At 37.1% G+C, this 22,909-nt stretch overlaps 1 protein-coding gene across 2 annotated transcripts in view; it reads left to right on the top strand.

Moving 5' to 3' along the window:
• Positions 1-22,909, top strand: part of dgki (diacylglycerol kinase, iota) — a 253,553-nt gene that overhangs the window by 81,815 nt on the left and 148,829 nt on the right. For both annotated transcript variants that reach the window (XM_059977765.1, XM_059977764.1), the window contains exons 4-7: positions 6,956-7,030; positions 7,994-8,050; positions 13,609-13,677; positions 20,090-20,161. In XM_059977765.1, coding sequence (XP_059833748.1) covers positions 6,956-7,030; positions 7,994-8,050; positions 13,609-13,677; positions 20,090-20,161 — 273 coding nt within the window. The remainder of the gene's footprint in view (positions 1-6,955; positions 7,031-7,993; positions 8,051-13,608; positions 13,678-20,089; positions 20,162-22,909) is intronic.

Here is a 22,909-nt window from a genome sequence, read left to right as displayed (position 1 = left end):
GAACTCCATACCTGAACAAGTATAAGTAGAGAAAAGGATCTGAAATAGGCCAAATTAATTCATATGAAAGTGTCGAATAAATGGTCCCCAGGTTTCTTCAAATTTAATTGAAGAATCAAAGATAGTGCTTCTGATTTTTTCCAAACTCAAATAAGAAATAGTTTGGGAGAACCACTGAAATGTAGTAGGAGGATTTACTTCTTTCCAGTTTTGTAATATAGACCTTCTGGCAATTAATGTTACAAAGGCAATCATTCGTCTGATTGAAGGGGAAAGCTGATTGTCATCTTCATTTGGTATACCGAAAATTGCAGTAATAAAATGGGGTTGTAAATCGATATTCCATACTGAGGAAATGACATCAAAAATGTCCTTCCAATAGTTATGTAAAGTGGGACATGTCCAAAACATGTGAGTCAATGAAGCCACTTCTAAGTGACATCTGTCACATTGAGGATTAATATGCGAATAAAATCGGGCAAGCTTATCTTTAGACATATAAGCTCTATGTACAATTTTAAATTGTATTAAAGCATGTTTAGCACAAATAGAGGAGGAATTAACCATTTGTAAAATTTTTTCCCATTTATCTATTGATATATTACATCGAAGTTCTTTTTCCCATTCTTGTCTAATTCTATCCGATATTTCTGGCTGTATCTTCATAATCATGTTATAAATAAAAGCTACTAATCCCTTCTGACAAGGATTAAAAGTAAAAATCAAATCTGAAAAATCCGATGGAGTTGAGTTAGGAAAAGATGGAAGAATTTTATGTAAGAAATTTCTAATTTGTAAGTATCTAAAAAAATTAGATTTAGGTAATTCAAATTTGTTGGATAGTTGATCAAAAGACATCAAAGTACCTTCAAAAAAAAGATCACGAAAACATTTTATACTTTTCCTTTTCCATATACTAAAAGCTTGATCTGTCAATGAAGGTTTAAAAAAAAAATTACATAAAATAGGGCTGTCCAGAGCAAAGTTTTTCAGATTAAAGAATTTGCGAAATTGAAACCAAATTCGTAGTGTATGTTTAACAACAGGGTTAGATATCTGTTTATTGAATTTGGCTAAATCAATAGGAAGAAAAGAACCAAGAACGGAAAATATAGAATATCCCTTAACCTCACTACATTCTAAATTTACCCACTGTGGGCACACAGGTGAATCCAAATCTAGTTTCCAGTACATTAGGTTACGAATATTATTCGCCCAATAATAAAATCTAAAGTTAGGTAAAGCTAGACCACCATCTTTTTTAGACTTTTGTAATTGCCTTTTGCTTAACCTAGGATTTTTATTTTGCCACACAAATGAGGAAATTTTTGAATCAATATTATCAAAAAAAGATTTAGGAATAAAAATTGGTAAAGCTTGGAATAAATATAAAAATTTCGGTAAAATCATCATTTTAATAGCATTAATCCGACCAACTAATGATAAAAATAAGGGAGACCATCTAGTAGTAAGTTGCTGAATTTGATGAAGCATAGGTAAAAAATTCAGTCCAAATAAATCTTTATATTTCTTGGTGATTTTTATACCTAAATAGATAAAGTTATCAGTAACAACTTTAAATGGCATCCTATCACTCAATAAAGTTTGCGCGTTTAAAGGGAATAACTCACTCTTATCTAAGTTTAACTTATAACCAGAAAAGCTACCAAATTGAGCCAACAAGGATAAAATAGCAGGAATAAACCTACTAGGATTAGAAATATATAACAACAAATCATCAGCATAAAGCGATAATTTGTATAACTTCTCATTACGGGTAATACCAAAAATATTAGGAGACTCACGAATAGCAATAGCTAAAGGTTCTAATGCAATATTAAATAATAAAGGACTTAAAGGACAACCTTGTCTCGTACCACGAGATAATTGAAAAAAAGAGGATCTATAATTATTTGTAAGAACAGAAGCAACAGGTTTATAATATATTAATTTAATCCATGATATAAAATTAGGACTAAAATTAAAGTTTCTCAATGCATTAAATAAATATGTCCATTCAACTCTATCAAAGGCTTTTTCAGCATCTAATGAGATAACACATTCTGGGGTTGTAGGTGATGAAGTATAAATTATGTTAATCAATTTTCTAATATTAAAAAAGGAATATCGATTCCTAATAAAACCAGTTTGATCTTCTGAAATAATCTGTGGTAATACCTTTTCTAATCTAATGGCTAAAATTTTTGTAAGAATCTTAGAGTCTACATTTAATAATGATATAGGGCGATAAGATGCACATAAAGTAGGATCTTTATCTTTTTTAAGAATTAAAGAGATAATAGCTTCATAAAACGATTGAGGTAGTCTCTTCTTAACAAACGCATCATTAAAGATTTCACATAGCCAAGGAGAAAGCAATAAAGAAAAAGTTTTAAAAAATTCTACAATAAAACCATCAGGACCAGGAGCTTTCCCTGAATTCATTGATGAGATAGCCTCTCTTATTTCATCCATAGAAATAGGAGCATCAAGCAAGCTACAATCTTCATCTATCAGTTTAGGAATATTCAAATTATTAAAAAAATTATCCATCGTAAACCGGTCACCGTCAAATTCTGATTGATATAAAGATTTATAAAAATCTTGAAAAGTGTTATTGATTTCTTTATAATCAGTAGTTAAATTACCGTCTTGTTTACGAATTTTAATAATTTGTCGCTTAGTCGAAATAGCTTTTAATTGATTAGCTAACAATTTACCAGTTCGATCACTATGAATATAAAATTGAGCCCTAGTCTTAATTAATTGATTCTCAATTGAAGAAGAGAATAATAAACTATGTTCCATTTGAAGCTCAACTCTCTTCTTATAAAGTTCTTTGGTAGGAGTAACGGAATAAATCTTATCAATTTCTTTAATTTTATCCACCAATAAAGCTATATCTGAATATCTTTGTTTTCTTTTACCAGCGGAATATGAAATAATTTGTCCACGAATAAAAGCCTTGAAAGAGTCCCAAAGTATTCCTTTATCAATCTCTTCATTATAGTTTGTTGAAAAAAATAAGTCAATTTGTTGCTTAATGAAGGTAATAAATTCTGGATCTTGAAGTAAAGTAGCATTAAGTCTCCAGGATCTAGTATTGATAGAAGAGTCCGAAATCTTGATAGATAACTTCAAAGGCGCATGATCCGAAATAGCAATAGAATCATATTTACAATCAATAACATCTGTTAATAAACGATGATCAATAAGAAAGTAATCAATTCTAGAATAACTATGATATACATGTGAAAAAAATGAAAATTCTTTATCTTTAGGGTTCAAAAACCGCCATATTTCAGTAATTCCAGAATCAACCATAAAAGAATTAATAAGTAAAGCTGATCTATTCGGAAGAGTTCGAATAGGTTTAGATCTATCCATCGAAGGATTCAAACAACAATTAAAGTCTCCACCCATAATCAACATATATTCATTCAAATTAGGAAGAGAAGTAAATAAACGTTTAAAAAATTCAGGACAATCAAAGTTTGGAGCATAAATATTAACTAAAACAACTTTCCGATTAAAAAGTGAACCAGTTATCAACAAAAATCTACCCTGTGGATCAGAAATAATTTCATAATGTGTAAACGAAATTGAGGCGTCTATAAAAATAGACACACCCCTAATTTTAGCGGTACAATTTGAGTGAAATTGTTGACCTTTCCAGAACCTAAAAAAACGTTGATTATCCTCCCTCCTAATATGGGTCTCCTGTGCAAAAATAATATTAGCGTTCAATCTATGGAATACTTTAAATATTTTTTTACGTTTAATCGGATGATTTAAACCATTAGTATTCCACGAGATAAAGTTAATAGATTTATCCATCATACCAATATTAATTGTGTGTATCATAAAAGGTTAAAAAGACACATAACCCACAATTTAGGAAGAAGGAAAATTGATTCAGGAGCAACCGGAGATCCTGACACCTCAACAATATTAACAATTTAAAGTCAGCCCATAAACTAAAAGCAAAAAAATAAAAAGCAAAAGCATGAAAAAAGATCCCTCCCCCCTCCCCCCACCCTTTGAAAGAAAGCCAAGCGGCAGGCGCATAAACTAATACTAAAATTACCCCCATTTCAAGATGGCAGCTCCATAAGAAAATTTTTTAAGAAAAAACTATATAACACCCTAATTAAAATATAGAGTTGCAAAAAAAAAAATATATATATATATATACCTACATATATATATATACACATACACATACACACACATATCAGACAAATCAAAAAAAAACTAAAATAGTAAAACCAGAAAAATCATTAATAAAAAAAAATGAACATTAAAGTTTAAAAATGTAATACATCTTTAAAAAAGAAATTCCATATTCAGATACAAAGATGACGTTTCACAAGCCAAGACTTATGGGAAGAAGAAACGACATTTTGAGAAAGCCATATTACAAAATATGAATATAAATTCAGCAATCTAATAAGAAAATTTAGTAAAAAAGTTATCAAAATAGAATTTTTTAAAAGAAAAAGATTTAATAGACACTACAACATATATAAAAAAAACTAAAAAAAAAAGAATTCAAAACCTTTGTTCCATTTCTAAATACAGGCAAGCAAATAAACGCTTATAAAAAGTAAAGACTTATGGGAAGAAGAAACGACATTTTGAAAAAATAATTCATTATTACAAAATACAAACGTGTATAAAAAAGGATATTATAAAAATTAAAACAGCATCTATAAGCAATAATAATAGTAGTAAAAAAAAGACCCAGACCCATAGTTCAAAATAAAAAGTTATAACCCAACTTCCAGGGTTAAAACTTAAAATGAAATGACATCCTCTCTCCAAAAAAAAAATCTTCAATGTAACTCATAGTTCAAGTTGCACTAGAGGATCGATATTCTTCAACAAATTTCTTCGCTTCTTCAGGAGTGTTAAAAAAGTGTAGACTGTTGTCGGGCAGCACCATTCTAAGCTTCGCTGGATACATTAAAGCTTGTTTAAATCCAATCGAATGAATCTCTGCCATCACTGGTTTAAAAGCGATCCTGGCTTTCATTACTTCATACGAATAGTCCTCAACTATTCGAAATGAGTAATTTCTGTAGGAGATCATACCTTTTTTACGAGCTAATCGAATTAGAAGCTCTTTCTCACGAGGATAATGAAGGCGAACAATCACCGCTCGTGGTTTATCAGGCACAGACGAAAGCCTCGCAACTCTATGAGCGCGGTCAATAACAGGTTCATTTTTCAAACCTTCACCACCGAAAATTTCCCACAGTAATTTAGAGAAAAATTCAGTTAAATCACCGGACTCAACTTTTTCGGGAATTCCGATGATGCGCAAATTCTGTCTGCGAGAACGATTTTCAAGATCAGTAATTTTAAACTTGTACTGATCTAAAGTTTTAGCAGTCGACTCTATCTTCTTCTCTAACACTTCAATTGTACGTGCTTTTTCACAAATTGATTGTTCAAGAGTCGTGATCTTATTTCCATGCTGTTGAACCTCTAACGCCTGCGACTGAAACTTAGTTTCAAGCGATTTAACAACTCCTTCAAGATCGGATATTTTCGAAGTAATCCTCCTTTCCAAACTTAACAGTTTACTGTCCAATTTACCTTCTAGTCTGCCTTCCAGACCCGCAAATTTAGCATCCAGTTTATTGTCCAATTTACCTTCCATACCCGCAAATTTAACATCCAGTTTAATGTCCAAAAGACCAGAAATTGCGTTGATGGATACAGGATCCTTAGCCGATTTCTTACTTGTAGCCATTTTAAGTTTGACAAGATTAGATCAACTATTATTTTAGGAAAAAAGGGTCAATCAAAGGTAGCAACTCATATGATTAAGTTCGAAAAGATCTAATTAAAGGGTGATTATAGTTAAAAAAATAAAGAGCGCCTAAAAGGCAGATGCTTACGTCGCCATCTTGAAACTCCACCCCCCTCACTATTTCTATCTCCTTTTGCACTGTCCATTTATTTTATTGTATATATTTTCAGTGGGCAATTTATTTGATACCTCCTGTACCTACTAAAGTGGCCACCAAGTATATGTTCATAGTCTTCATGGTCTGTAGCCCATCTGCTTCAAGGTTCAATGTGATCTACACTCAGAGATGTTTTTCTGCACACCACTGTTGTAATGTGTGGTTCTTTGATTTACCTATGCCTACCTGTCAGCTTCACCAGTCTGGCCATTCCCTTCTGATCTCTCTCATTAACAAGGCACCTTTGCCCATAGAACTGCCACTCACTAGATGTTTTTTTTTTGTTTCTGGCACCATTCTCTGTAAACTGGAGGCTGTTGTGCATGAAAATTCCAAGAGATCTGCAGTTTTTGAGATACTCAAACTACCACATCTGGCACCAACTATCATTCTGTGGTCACAGTCACTTAGATCACATTTCTTCCCTAGTCTGATGTTTGGTCTGAACAACAGCTGAACCTCTTGGCCATGTCTGCAGGCTTCGATGCATTGAGTTGCTGCCACATGATTGGCTGATTAGATATTTGCATTAACGAGCAGGTGTATCTAATAAAATGGACACTGAGTGCATATTCCTCAATGTAACGCAGTTTGTTTTAACATATTTCACTGTACTGCTGCCACGTAACAATAAGTTTCACAACATGTGTCCCTGATAATAAAACCTAATTCTGAGTAACCTAACTGAGGATCCGTGTCTACTCCCCAAAGTGTAACCCTAGTGAAAGCCACTCTGTGCATCAGAATGTGGCCACTGAGAATAGTCAGAACGTGACCCGAACAAAGACTTTTGTGGGTAGATCATTGCCATATGGAGAGGCAATATCAAGAGAAGATCACTGCGATTAAATGGGAGAAGATCATTGGAAATAATTAAGTGAAGGCCGTGTGTAGACATTCTTTGGATCAATTCTGTAACTCTGTTCTCTGGCTGTGTTGGATTTACATTACACTTTTCTTTTAAACTTTATCTCTTACAGAAGTCGGTTCCGAGGAGGAAATGCGCAGCATGCAAGATAATTGTGCACACTGTGTGTGTGGAGCAGCTGGAGAAGGTAAAGCATTCTCTGCCCTCCGACTTTAATCCTATATTTACAGGTCAACATGTAAAGTATTGAAACAGTTTTGTGAATAATTCTCCCACTGTTTAATGATTCTTTAATTGCTCCCAGAATCGAGCATTGTGATCTCCTCTATGCATGCTACCTGGCCTGCGGAGAGTCCTTCCAGCATCTTGTATCTTGCTCTTCCTTTTATCTTTCAGTGATCCTTCCCTCTCCCCAGTTGTCCTTGCGTTCTTGGCACCTGTATAGTATGCCTTTGATGAGGCATGTTATCTCAGGATTCATGAGCAATCAGGCATCCAGAAGTGGCAGTGTAACGAAGTGATTCTGTTCCATGAGATGATAAACTTCCTTTTGTTGCATAGATGTTGCAATCAATTGAAAACATTCAGAAGACCACAACTAAATCATCTTCTCCTGTTAATAATATTCAAATAGTTCCATGTCCTTCTCTTGGTTTAATATCAACAGAAAGTACATAATTAGGATCCAGCCCATGTCTTCGGCCTCCAAACACACGTTCCCTTTATCCTAAACCCAAGAGATTCTGCAGATGCTGGACATCTACAGCAACACAGAAGATGCTGGAGAAACTCAGCAGGTCAGGCAGCATCTATGGAGGGGAATAAAGAGTCATCATTTCGGAATTAGACCTTTCATCCGGAAGGGAGAAGGAGCCAGAACCTTCCCAGTTCTCAACTCCATTTTGTCCTCCAAGGTTCAGTCCCTTCTTGACGCACTTCACACATTCTCGAGCACTTCAACCACTTTCAGTTCTGCGTAAAGGGGCTTCTTCCCCCTTCTTTTCCAGTCCTGGTCAAGGGCAATAAACTCTGATCAGGGCCTTCCAGTGAGAAAGGTCAGATACATTTCTATTCTCCGTTTGATTCTGTCATTGTGCAGTATCGCTAAATGCCTAAAATAACCTATTCTTTTATCGTTTGCTTTATTTAGATAAGTTTCCGTTGCAAACCAACCTTTCGAGAAGGAGGCAGCCGCTCTCTTCGAGAGGTAACATAAAAGCTGTACACATTTCTGCTCTGCATTTTACAATATTCTGGTTTTTTTTGCAATATGATAGAGGAGACCAGGATCTCTCTGTTGTTGCAGGGGAACTGCTTACTGATCCATGGATCCATAGGCTGTGGTGAAACCACAGTGAATAGTGAGCCATGAGTTGGGTAAAATTGTCATCTGAGGCAGTGTTGAGTGATGTAGATGCGTTTGGATTATATTCACTGTACATTGAGTTAGGTGTGGGTGGGGGGCTTCGTGCTGCGAGTTTCGGGGGGTGGCGTCAAGAGAACATCATCAGGGGCCTGACCACTGCAGATTCCCTTCTGCGTGTGTGAGCGCCAGGGTGAAAACCAGGTAGGGTGCAGATGCGGAGCTTACTGCAGCTGAATGGGAAATTGAAGGAAGTGCCAGAAACGGGCCAGTGTGTGTGTGGTAGTGTAACCCAGCAAAATTCCTGGGGTAACAGTAGCGTACAGTTAGTGTAATGGTATAACAGCACCAATGACCCAGGTTCAGTTCTGCCACTGTCTGTAAGGAGTTTGTACCTTCATCCCATGACTGTGTGTGTTTCCACCACATGCTCTGGTTTCCTCCGACATTCCAAAGACACAAAGTTAGTAGTTAATTAGTCACATGGGTGTAAATGGGTGGCATGGGCTCGTGGGGCTCAAAAGGCCTATTACCGCGCTGTATGTCTAAATAAAAATAAATAAAACAAGGAATTTGCAATTGGAATGACACAGAGTAAGTACATGTCTAGGTGAATTCTGTGAATGGGTTTAGCATTGTGCAGCATGACTTCTTACTGTGACACAGGAAGCAAAAGTGTGGCCCATTGGGAACTTGCCAGTCCTTTCAGTCCCATTCCCCTCTTTGTTTCCCTGTTGATCTATAGCTTACTCCCCTCACGTATACATCAACTCACCATTTGATTGATTCACCACTTACCCGCACCAGGAATAATTTGATGCCCAATTAACCTACTGTTGCGTCTTTAGAGTGTTGGTAAAAACTGAGCACCAAGATTCACGATTGTTTAATGCTGTGTCAAGAACACAAGTGTAAAGGAAGACAAAGTATCTGTTACTCCGTGTCTAATGCAACACAAAAGAAACACACAAAATAAAGAACACAATAAGAGAAAAACACAATAAATATAAACACACAAGATAGCTTATCGGCATAGATTGATTGTATGTGATGCTAGGCACAGGATGTCTTTAGATAAGGTGACTCTGACAGGAAATGGTAAAGTAGTAGAGGTGGTAGGGGTGTGCAGGGGTGTTGCTCAGCCCTACTGCTTGGGGAAAGTAACTGTACTTGAGTCTGGTGGTCCTACTGTGGATGCTACATAGTCTCCTCCTTGATGGGAGTGGGACAGATAGTCCATGGGCAGGGTCAGTGGGATCCTCATGATGTTACTGGCCCGTTTCCAGCACCTTTCTGTATAAATGCCCTTGATGGTGGGCAGGCTGATGCCTGTGGTGCGTTGGGCAGATTTGATTGCCCATTGTAGACCCTTCCTGTCTCCCTCACCAGTGGGGTAAATTGGTCTAGTATTGACACCTGAGCCAAGGTACAGTGGAAATCCTGGTTTTACAAGCCATCCATACCATTGGACCTGGTGATATTGATCCAGGGCACCTTTGAAGGTCAAGAATGAGGTGTACATCTAGTAATTACAGACATTTTATTAGGTGTTCATACCAGTAAGAAATCATGTTAATGACCTCACTCTACTGTAAGGAAAAGAGAGAAAGTGAAGGAAGAGAACAAAGAAGAGACAAAGAAAAAAGTAGTGGTTGTCTTATACTAAAATCTTTACAGTTGATGTGTTTTAACACTCTTACTCTGAGAGATTGAAGCACATTCCAGTGACGAGAAGTAGCCTATGAAATTGTAAAGTTCAATGGTGTGACACAGGATTCAGAGAAACTTCTAGAAAAATACAGATGAGGCTATAATGTAATTATTGAAAATTCACTGAACAATTACACACATATAGGTCATAGAATCATAAAACAGAGCAGCACAGAAACAGGCCATTTGGCCCATCAAGTCCATGCCAATAATATGTACATAAACTTAGGAAATATAATTCCAGCATCCACAGAATCACTTGGAAAAGATAAACTATAAGACAAATAACAATTTTACACACAAATCCAAAAATACAGATTATTTCATCACATCAGTGCTCTGAGGTAGTAGAAGATAAAAGCAATAATAAAGATACAGTATACAGTGTTACAGTCACAGAGAGAGGTACCATGTAGGTAGACAATAAGGTGCAAGAGCATTACATAGAAACATAGAAAACCTATAGCACAATACAGGCCTTTCAGCCCACAAAGCTGTGTCAAACATGTCCTTTCCTTAGAACTTAACTAGGGTTACCCATAACCCTCTGTTTTTCTGAGCTGCATGTCCAGGAGTCACTTAAAAGACCCTATGGTATCCGCTTCCACCACCATCGCCAGCAGCCCATTCCATGCATTCACCACTCTCTGCGTAAAAAAACTTACCCCTGACATCTCCTTTGTATCTACTTCCAAGCACCTTAAAACTGTGCCCTTTTGTGCTAGCCATTTCAGCCCTGGGAAAAAGCTTCTGACTATCCACAAGATCAATGCCTCTCATCATCTTATACACCTTACAAGGTAGAGTATGAGATCAAGAGCTCTTGGGTTACAGAGAGAACATTCAAACTCCATGCGCATATTCTCTCTCTCTCTCTCTCTCTCTCTCTCTCTCTCTCTCTCTCTCTCTCTCTCTCTCTCTCCCTCTCTCCCTCTCTCCCTCTCTCCCTCTCTCTCTCTCTCTCCCCCCTCTCTCTCTCTCTCCCCCCTCTCTCTCTCTCCCCCTCTCTCTCTCTCCCCCTCTCTCTCTCCCCCTCTCTCTCTCTCTCTCCCTCTCTCCCTCTCTCCCCCCTCTCTCTCTCTCTCCCCCTCTCTCTCTCTCCCCCCCTCTCTCTCTCTCCCCCTCTCTCTCTCTCCCCCCTCTCTCCCCCTCTCTCTCTCTCTCCCCCTCTCTCTCTCTCTCTCCCCCCCTCTCCCCCCCTCTCTCCCCCTCTCCCTCTCCCCCCCTCTCCCCCTCTGCCCCTCCCCCTCCCCCTCTCCCCCTCCCCCTCTCCCTCTCCCCCTCTCTCCCTCTCTCCCTCCCTCTCCCTCTCCAGAATTGAACCTGAGTCACTGGAATTGTGAGGTAGTAGCACCACTAGCTGTGATGCTGTGGCCCCTGAGATCATAAAATTTATAACTATATTATGTTCTAAGATAGAGGTCATGCTGTTCCAGGGACTCTGCACTGCAGGGGGACACAACACAGCAGATGCTGGAGTCTGGAGCAACAAATGATCTGCTGGAGAAACTCAGTGGGTTGCAGCATCTGTGGGGCTGGGGGTGGGGGAAAGATGCAGAAAGGATTTGTTGGAGTGGGTGGAGGGAAAGGATTTTTATGAATCAAAATCAGATTTATTTTCACTGACGTATTTCATGAAAGTTGTTGTTTGTTGGCAGGAGAACAGTGCCAGAAATCAAAAGTTGATATAAGTCACAATAACATAATGAACAGAGCAAAAGAGAATTGTGCAAAACGCAAGGTAGTGTTTGTGGGTTCATGGACCATTCTGAAATCTGATGGTAGAGGGGAAGAAGTTGTTCCTACAATATTAAGTATGGCTCGTCAGGCTCCTATACATCCTCCCTCATGGTAGTAATGAGAAGGGGGCATGTGCTGGATGGTGGGAGTCCTTCATGATGGATGACACCATTTTGAGGCACCATTTCCATTTGAAGGTGTACTCGATAATGAGCAGGCTTGTGCCCATGATGGAGCTAGCTGAGTTTACAACCCCTGTGCTGCCTGTTTTGATCCTGTGCAATGGCCCCTCCATACCCGGCATTGATGCGACCAGTCAGAAGGCTTTCCACTGTGCATCTGTAGAAATTCACAAGAGTCTTTGTTAACAGACAGAGTCTCCTCAGACTCCAAATGAAGCATAACTGCTGGCGTGTCTTCTTCATGATTGCATCAATATATTAGGCCCAGGATTGATGCTCTAAAGATGCTGGTGCCCAGTTACTTACTGTTCCACGGCTGATCCCTAGGTGAAGACTGGTGTCTGCTCTCCCAACTTCCTCCCATCATTCCTTTTCTCCCACAGATGCTGTAGTGAAAGTTTTTTGTTTTGCAACAACACAGTGCAATGCATAAAAAGAGTATAAATTCCAATAAATTATGTGAGTGCAAAAAGAGAGCAAAACTGGTGAATTAGTGAATCATAAACTCGAGAGATTCTGCAGGTGCTGGAAGTCCAGAGTAACGCACACAACATCCTGGAGGAACTCAGCAGGTCAGGCTGCATCTATGGAGATGAATAAGCAGCCGACGTTTTGGGCTGGGGCCCTTCAACAGGTTGTTTGTTACCCTGCACTGCGTTCTGGTCTTACATTGAACTCAGTATAATAACCTGTGGGTTGATTATAGTGTGTACTTCTGTCAGATATTTATCTAAACCCACCACAGTTCGGGTGATTAGAGCCAGCTGGAAGAAAGCTGTTCATTTGAATAGGAGGGAATTGGTTTATATTTTATTAAGTTATATAGCACAGAACCTTAAAAAAGATGATGTTTTAAAGTTATGCATGTATGGCTAGCCTCCCCAGCATCGAGAACAATTTCGAAAGGTGATGCCTCAAGAAGGCGGCATTAATCATTAAGGACCCCCATCACCCAGGACATCTGCTTCTCATTGTTAGCATATGAGAGGAGGTACAGGAGCCGGAAGTCAGTGTTTTTGGAACAACTTCTTCACCTCTGCCACCAGATTTCTCTGCAGGCAATGACTCAGCCCATGAACATGTCGGTCCATGGTCTCCTCTTGTGCCAAGACGAGGCCACCCTCAGGGTGGAGGAGCAACACCTTATATTTTGTCTTGGTAGCCTCCAACATGACAGCATGAATATCGATTTTTCCTTCCAGTAAAAAAAATTCCCTCCACCTCCCCTCTTCTGCAATTCTCCACTCTGGCCCCTTACTTTTTCTCACCTGCCTATCACCTCTCCCTGGTGCCCTTCCTCCTTCCCTTTCCCCTGGGGTCCACTCTCCTGTCCTACCACATTCCTTTCTCTCCAGCCCTTTATCTTTCTTACCCACCTCACTTCACCTTCTAACCATCCCCCTTCCCCTCATCCACCTTTTTATTCAGTTGTGTTCCTCCTTCCTTTCCAGTCCTGAAGAAGGGTCTCGGCCCTAATCATTTGTTTCTATAGATGCTGCCTGACCTGCTGAGTTCCTCCAGTATTTTGTGTGTAGCCCTGGATTTCCAACATCTGCAGAAATTTGTCGAGTTTATGATTCACTAATTGACTATTTTTGCACTACTTATTTAATTAAGATATATGTAAGATATTTTATTGTAATTCATAGTTTTTTTTTAATGTATTGCACTGGACTGCTGTTGCAAAACCACAACTTTCATGACAAATGTCAGTGATACTAAACCTGATTTTTGATTCTAATTCTGATATTCTGATTCTGATCTCTTCAGCAAAACTTTGTCAGACATCACTGGGTTCACAGACGCCGTCAAGAAGGAAAATGCAAGCAGTGTGGGAAGGTATGAATCAGCTCATTGGTACTTTTCATTTTAGTGTTAATAACCACTTATTCCTCTTTGTCATTTTGCTGGCCTCTTCCTCATCAAAGCTAAGTGAGACTCGTGCATTCTTTACAATGCCCATCAGCCATGGTATCTTTGTTTCTGACAATGAGTGAGGGGGACTTGGGCATGCAGGCTCTTGTCCAAAGGCTGAGCGATACACTTAACTGGGCTCCAATTGGAGCTGCTGTAACCTGATATATGGGCTCCACAGCCATTCATTTTTTTATATAAATGTTTTTTTAATTGAATTTTCAGAGAGGTTACAGAAAGGAAAAAAAGTTATCAACCCTTCCCCCTTCCCTTTAACCCTCCCCCCTAACATATCCCTATAGAAAAAAACAAGAGAAGAAAAAAGAAAGAAAAAGAAAGAAAGAATGCCTGGGTATCGGAAGATCCCCACATGCTCCATGGAGTTCATAATAGCTTTAATATGTATATTTATTTCTTTCCCCAGATAACCAATAATTTTATCTTCGGAGCACCTATATTTTTAATCCTATCTTTTGTAAATCAGGGTGCCAAATTTTCAGAAATATTTCATATTTATCTCTTAAATTATAGGTAATTTTTTCAAGTGGAATGCAGCTAAAAATTTCATTCTTCCAATGATCTATACTTAAGTATGAATCCGATTTCCAAGGAACTGCAATTGCCTTTTTGGCTACTGCCAATGTAAATTTTATGAATTCTTTGATATTTATTCAATTTGGATTTTGATTTTATCCCTTCAATATTGTCTAGTAAAAATAATGTTGGATTATGTGGAAGTTGTATTCCAATAATTTGTTCCAGTAAAACTCTTAAATTTGTCCAAAAAGGTTGAATTTTAAAACAAGACCAAGTAGAGTGTAAAAAAAAAGTACCAATTTCTTGATTACATCGAAGACATTGATCAGATAAATTTGAGTTTAATCTATTTATTTTTTGTGGTGTAATATATAATTGATGTAAAAAGTTAAATTGTACTAATCTTAGTCGAACATTTATTGTATTTGTCATACTGTCAAGTCATAATCTTCCCCAACTTGTTTCATCAATTTTAACATTCAAATCAGTTTCCCATTTTTGTCTTGATTTATGAATTCCTTGTTTAATTGCCTGTTTTTAAATCAAATTATACATACCAGAAATAAATGTTTTAATTTTTCCTTAATGAATTAAAGTTTTTATTTCATTAGGTTTCGGCAATAACATTGTTTGACCCAGTTTATCTCTTAAATAAGTCCTTAATTGGAAATAACAGAAAAGAGTGTTATTTGATATTTTGTGTTTATTCTTTAATTGGTCAAATGACATTAATATACCTCCTTCAAAACAGTCTCCTATATATCTAATCCCTTTGTGAAACCAGTTATATAAAAGTTGATTATCCATTGTAAAAGGAATAAGTTTATTTTGAATTAAAGGTCTCTTTGCTAATAAAGATTTCTTTATCTCATCGTCAACATTTATCTTATTCCATAAATCAATCAAATGTTTTAGTATAGGAGATTCTTTCTTTTCCTGTATCCATTTAGATTCCCATTTATATATAAAATCTTTTGGTATATGTTCTCCTATTTTATCTAATTCTATTCTAATCCATGCCGGTTTATCTTCATCAAAAAAAGATGCAATAAATCTAAGTTGATTTGCTTTGTAATAATTCTTAAAATTTGGTAATTGTAACCCTCCTAGGTCAAATTTCCATGTCAATTTTTCCAATGATATTCTTGACATCTTACCTTTCCAAAGGAATTTCCTCACACGTTTATTTAACTTTTGCAAGAACTTCTGCGGTAATTGTATTGGTAGTGTTTGGAATAAATATTGTAATCTAGGGAATATATTCATTTTTACAGCATTGACTCTACCTACTAATGTTATTGGTAACATCATCCATTTGTCAAGATCCTCTTAAATTTTTTTCAATAATGGCAAATAATTTAGTTTATATAAATTCTTTATATCATTGTCAACTCTTATACCTAAATACTTTATACCACTTATTGGCCATCTAAATTGAGTTATTAATCGACATTGACTATAATCTCCTTTAGTAAGGGGTAGAATTTCACTTTTATCCCAATTTATTTTGTACCCTGATATTTTCCCATATTCTTCCAATCTAGAAGATAATTTACGCAACGAATGCAATGGGTTAGTTAGATAAATCAGAACATCAGCAGCAAATAAGTTAATCTTATATTCCTCCTGATTAACTTTGAAACCCATAATATCTGAGTCAGTTCTAATTAATTCAGCTAATGGTTCTTTTGCCAACACAAATAAAGCAGGTGATAATGGACAACCTTGTCTAGTTCACCTTGTTAACTGAAATGATGTTGAAATTTGGCCATTTGTCACCACTTTAGCTTTGGGGTTAGTATTTAAGGTTTTAATCCATTTTCTAAAAAATACACCTAATCCATATTTTTCCAATACCTTAAATAAAAAATCCCATTCTAATCTATCAAATGCTTTTTCTGCATCCAAAGCAACTGCCACACTAATTTCTTCCCTCTTTTGTGCCAAATGAATTATGCTAAGTAAGCAAGTTACATTATCTGCCGATTGTCTATTTTTAATAAATCCTGTTTGGTCCATGTGTATTAATTTTGGTAAGTATTTAGATAATCTATTAGATAAAAGCTTTGCTATTATTTTATAGTCCATGTTCAACAAAGAAATAGGTCTGTATGATGTTGGCTTTAAAAGATCTCTGTCTTTTTTTGGCAATACTATTAAAATAGCCGTTGAAAAAGATTCTGTAAGTTTATGTGTTCTTTCCGCTTGGTGTATTAGCTCCATAAAAGGAGGAATTAATAAATCTGTAAACTTTTTGTAAAATTCAGGCGGAAAACCATCTTCTCCTGGAGATTTATTACTCTGAAGTGATCCTAGAGCTTCTTCAACCTCTTTTAATGTAAAAGGCACATCTAATCCCTTCTGTTCTTCCGAATTCAATTTTGGGAGAGTTATTTGTGATAAAAACCTTTCTATCTTAACAGTATCATTTTGTGATTCTGATTGATACAGTTCATAATAAAAAAAATTTTAAAGTTTCATTGATTTCTAAGGGTTTATAAGTAATGTTATTTACACTTGTTCTAATTGCATTTATCGATTTGGAAACTTGGTCTGTTTTTAACTGCCAAGCAAGAATCTTGTGTGATCTTTCACCTAGTTCATAATATCTCTGTTTAGTTCTCATTATTGCTTTTTCTGTTTGGTATGTCTGAAGTGTATTATATTGTAGCTTCTTATTAACAAATTGTCTTTGTTTTTCTTCTAACATATATCTTTGAGATTCTTTTTCTAATTTTGTAATCTCTTTTTCCAATTGATCTATTTCTACCATATATCCCTTCTTAATTTTAGAAGTATAACTTATTATCTGGCCTCTCAAATATGCCTTCATCACTTCCCATAATATAAATTTATCATCAACTGAATGTGAGTTTGTATCTAAAAAATATTGAATCTGTTTTTTCATAAAATCACAAAAATCTTGATGTTTTAATAATATTTAATTAAATCTCCATCTGTAAATCGATTCCTCCTTATCCATCATTATTATTGTCATTGTCAAGGGGGAATGATCTGACAATATTCTTGCTTTATATTCCATAGTTTTCACTTTGTCTTGAGTATTCGCTGATAGTAGGAAAAAATCTGTCCTTGAATAAGTTTTATGTCTATTTGAATAAAATGATTAATCTCTTTCTCTTGGGTTAATTCTTCTCCATATATCAATCAAATTTAAATCTTTCATCAATGATAAAGTTAATTTTGCTGCTTTTGGTTTTGTAACAACCTTTGTTGACCTATCTAAAACTGGGTCTAGACAAAAGTTGAAGTCTCCACCTATTAATATTTTATCGTGTGCGTCAGCCAAATTCAAAAAAGCCTCATGTATAAATTTTACATTGTTTTCATTTGGTGCATAAATATTCATAAGTCCATAGTTCTGAAAAGATTAGACAATGTATAATTACATATCTTCCTGCAGAATCAATTAATACATTTTGTATTTTAATTGGTAAAGTTTTGTTGACCAAAATTGCAACTCCCCTCGCTTTTGAATTAAGTGAAGCTGCTATAACATTTCCCACCCAATCTCTCTTTAATTTCTGATGTTCTATCTCTGTTAAATGTGTTTCTTGTATAAAAGCTATATCTATTTTCATTTTCTTAATGTATGTTAAAATTCTTTTTCTTTTCACTGGTCCATTAAGCCCATTAACATTAAAACTTTAAAAATTCAGTAAATTAGTCATTTTTAACGGGGTTACTCCAAACTATAATAATACATAACATTTCAACTCTCGTACGACCTTGGGGAATTATTTAAAAATTCTCCATGTTGCTATGTGTCTCCCCTCCGATCATCCAGGCAAAGAAAGAAAGATAAAAGAAAGATAGATTATAAAGAAAAAAAACAACAAAACCCCCTCCTGCTAATGTTGTGAATGAAAAAAAACACAACATTACCCCCCTCCGTTGTGCGGGTCATGGCAAACACCATGATTACACACGTGAATCCCGTAGCGATCGATCCGAAGTTCCCCCAGCTCCCCCGTAACATGAAAAATGTATATGTAAGAGAAGAAAAACTAATATCACTACTCTCAATTAATATCTCTCAAATTTTTACCTTTCTCCCCCGGTATCATATAATTAAAAATATATTTTTGAAAAAATTTTATTGGATCCTCTCCCTCTATCCATTCTTTAAGACCAACAATTTTAATATTATTTTGTCTACTAAAATTTTCAAGCACGTCTGTTTTTTCCAACAATCATTTTCTTTCTGATGTTCAGGCAAGAATGTTATCTTCCATCTTATTCACTCTATCAATAGTGTCTCCTGATATTTCTTCCAACTTTTTAACTTTCTTGTCCATTTTCTCCTGTTTTTTCACCATTTTATCAAACATAGTCTTCATATTTTTAATATCTTTTATTATTTTTAATGTTTTTAATTCTTTTAATTCATGCATTATTTGCACCAAAGCTTTTCTTATGTCTCCAGAAGATCTTCTACCTCCAGTCTCTTCCTGTTGTTCTTCTTTTGCCTCCTTATCTTCACCTGTATGTTCCAGAGAATCCGAATCCTCCTCGGGTTCATTTTCACTTCCACTTCCAATCGTAGCTGGGATTTGTAGTTCAAATTGCTCGTGTTTGTGCATGCCCCTTCCTTAGTGCATGCACAGTTCCTGTTGTTCCTTCTTGGAGACTGTTGACGTTGCCGCCGATTCCTGTTCTGTATCACCGGAGGTAAGATGCACTTGAGTCCGAGGCTCCTTCATGGTGGCCGGCCCAGCTTGTACTGTCTTCAAAGTAGTAGTTTTCTTCTGCATCTGTTTAGGAGGCATATCTAAGGAAAATCCTCAGTAGTTTAGACGTCGTTTTTAGAAAATATTTACTAATTTTTCTTCACTTAAACATTAATTTATTAGTTTTTTACGGGAGAGCTGGATTTCCACGTCTCGATCCTACGTCATCACATGATGTCCCCAGCCATTCATGAAATAGCAAATTGAAATTACAATGAAGGAGAGCATTAATATCCAAAGTAAGCTCTTCAAATTTTAAAATAATAAGGAACTATCCTTTTACTCCCTTTCTTTAGTTTCTAGATGTCAGGATTAGATCCACGTGTGGCAGGGTCCAGCTCTGTGAAGGCATGGGTCTGTCCACTACACCATCTGACTGTAGCATCCTCATGGAAACCCAAACCAGAGATTGGTTGGGCCCATCAAGCAGAGGTGTGGGCTTGAAAATCAACCCTAAGGGACATAACAATGCTACCAAACTTTTCTTAGCAACACACACAAAATGCTGGAGGAACTCAGCAAGCCAGGCAGCATCTAACGGAAAGCGTAAACAGTCAACGTTTTGAGGCGAGACCCTTCATCATGTGACAAACCTATTGTAGAGATTGTGCTTCTTCAATCCGATTTTAGAAGGGTGTAGTTTTAAAGTGATCACAAGTCCTGCTCATGTGATTGCTGACACCAGGCAGACGATCTCTGAAGAGAATTGATAATAGGGTAACCCATCTTGTAAAGACACTGCCTAAAAGAAGGCAAAAGCAAACCACTTCTGCAGAAAGATTTGCCAAAAACAATCATGGTCATGGAAAGACTAAGATTGAGGTTTAATTTGAGGAAGGAATCTTAAAGGGCATCTGAGTGGGAAGTATATTACACAGAGAATGGTTGATTTTGTACTACCAGAGGCAGTGGAATCAAAGCTGAAAGTAACTTTATTATCAAAGTATGTACATGTCAGCATATGCTCCTCGCATGAGAGTGCTGGGCTGAAGGGTCTGGGTCTGTTTCTGTGCTGTATGATGCTATGACTCTGTAACTCTGTTTTGCAGGGTTTCCAGCAGAAGTTTTCATTCCACACAAAGGAAATCATAGCCATCAGCTGCTCCTGGTGCAAGCAGGCAGTAAGTAATGACCACAGCTGTCCGAAATGGTCTCATTGTGTCTGGGTCTAAAGGTGTCAACTTTGTGCTCCCAATCTGCGTTTTGGAGGCGTTTTCAGAAGGGGGGGGAGAGAGAGAGAGATATGAAAGTAGCTTGGCTGAACATTGCGTGTGTAAGAGATGGCACTCCAGGTTTTTGGTGGATTTGCAGAAGTGAGAGTGAAAGGCGAACTCACTGCATGAATACCTATGATCATTGAACCCACATCTGGCATGTGAAGAACAGCAACGTATTGTGGCGGGTGTATGACTATGGCTGTAGCACAAGTGATCCTACATCTCGTGTTGAGGTCCTACCTGGCCCCTGTCTACCTGGGGCATCTTTCTGCACTTGGCTGAGTATGTGTGTGCAATTCAACTGAGTGGGACGCGACATTGCTGATTCCACCTCTCATTCTGAGGACCGATAAAGAGACTCAGCAATGGTCCTGGTCCTCCTCCCTGCAACCGGTTAAAGGGAAGGGAGTGAATCATCTGGGGAGCAGGAGACACCTGTTGAGGTGGACCGCTCAGTGAACTGTCTGCTGGTTTAGGAGATGGAGGGAAATGGAAGCTGGTGCTTGGTCTCCAAAACAACAGCATCAGGTTGTCTGGGGGTATGTTTCAACCCAGTGGTCTGAATCAACAGTAAAAGATCCCATTTCTTCAATTGGCAAATCAGCAGAGAAGATCAAAATGAATTCAAAACATTGGCTGCTACATCCTTTGCCAGTCCTGCATCACTAGTTTTCCAGCAAGGTAACTGTCATAAGGCTGATTTATGGAAATTATAATTTATTATTCCATTATATAAAATGCCAAGGTAGCTCCAACCATTATTTTGGTGTTCAATGCATGTTGTAGTGACAACGTATTTATCTGTAAGCAGCATCAACAGCACTTGTCATGGCTGTAAAATTAAGATAATCTGGGATTTTGGTGTCAGATTAACTGATTTATCTACACTATTTTAATGTTTCCCCTATTACACTATCCATCCTGCAATCTGTTTTTTTCCAAAGGCTCTCTTCTGGAAAGCACTATAGGGCTATTAAAACAATTTCATTAGAAGTTTGAGGAGATTTGGCTTTGTCACCTAAAACACTCGAAAACATCTATAGATGTATCATGGAGAGCGTTCTGACAGGCTGCATCATTATCTGGTGTGCTGGGGGTGGTGGGGGTGGTTGTGCTACTGCACTGGATCAAAGGAAGCTACAGAAAGTTGTAAAATTAGTCAGTTCCATCTTGGGAAGTAGCCTCCATAGTATCCAAGACATCTTCGAGGAGCAATGCCTCTGAAAAGCAGCGTCCATTATTAAGGACCCTCCATCACCCAGGGCATGCCCTGTTCTCATTGTTACCATCAGGAAGGAGGTACAGAAGCCCAAAGGCACACACTCAGGGATTCAGAAACAGCTTCATCCCCTCTGCCATCCGATTCCTAAATGGACATTGAACCCATGAACACTACCTCACTTTTTAAATACATATTATTTCTGTTTTTGCATGATTTTTAATTTAACTATTTAACATACAGATATATATGTACTGTAATTGAACTACTTATTTTTTTCTCTATTTTATCTTGTATTGCATTGTACTGCTGCTGCTAAGTTAACAAATTTCATGACATATAGCAGTGATATTAATCCTGATTCTGATTCTGAAATCTTCACACCATCTTAAAAGTTTCTTCCACATCCCGGCAGTTAGTATGATTAACTATTCTTAATTAGCTCCTCTCTATCCATAACCCCATTGCTGCACTTTCGACATTTCAAACTACTTTTTATAATGCTATTTATATAGTAAATGCATGCTTGTGTTTATTTATTCATGCACATTTTATTCAGTTTTATTACACGCATTATTTTCTCTGACTTTATTAGCATTATTTAATCATTCTTGACATTTGATGATTGTTGAATGTTGCATGTCATGCCACACTCAAAATTCCTAATGCAGGTAAATGTATAGGGTGAATAAAATTGATCCATAATACCACAACATAATTTGCTTTTTATCTTTTTTTTACAAGTTACACAATAGTTACATAATATTCCAGTGGACCTAAAGAGTTTAAGGGAAGTGGGAAACATACAAGTACTGTGGCTCTCTTCACCCCCACCCCGCTACCTACAACTCCCACCACAAATACACCCATGTTCTTGACCCCTGCTGCTCCAGACTTCAGGTCCTGGAAACATTCTGGACCCCTGCATGCCTTGTGCTGCACACACTGTTCATGTTCTGGTCCAATGAGGAAGCCAGGTATCAGACATCAGGATTTCCAAACGATCAGATGCTGGCTTATAAGAGATTTACTGCAGCTGCAGGGTATTTTCTGATCTGCAGTTGATTACTCATGTCCAGACATCCAGGTGGATCCAAATCTTGTAGGCTTTGGGCTCCGTGGTTTCCGTAAGTGGATTGCAGTTCAGTCTCGCTCTGTAGAAGGGAGGCCATGTCTATGCTCTGATGTGTGTTAAGTTATCCCTATCATCTGTCAGTGACATTGGTAAGCTTATAATGTGCCTTGTTTATAAGTTAGTTCTTGCATGATATGTTCAAGGAATCCAATCTAGGATGGAAGATTTATTTCAGGAGTAGTGCTGTTAATTTTCCATCGTCATTGTGTACATTGATATTATTAAAATAAGTACAAGGTTTTTTGCGTGAACTCTTTCTTCTTCATTACCAACTTTAACTGTTTGTACAAACCAATTA

Source organism: Hypanus sabinus, chromosome 8, assembly GCF_030144855.1.
Source record: "Hypanus sabinus isolate sHypSab1 chromosome 8, sHypSab1.hap1, whole genome shotgun sequence".
NCBI lineage: Eukaryota > Metazoa > Chordata > Chondrichthyes > Myliobatiformes > Dasyatidae > Hypanus > Hypanus sabinus.
The sequence above is the reverse complement of the archived record's forward strand: the minus strand, read 5'-3'. Positions and strand labels throughout refer to the sequence as shown.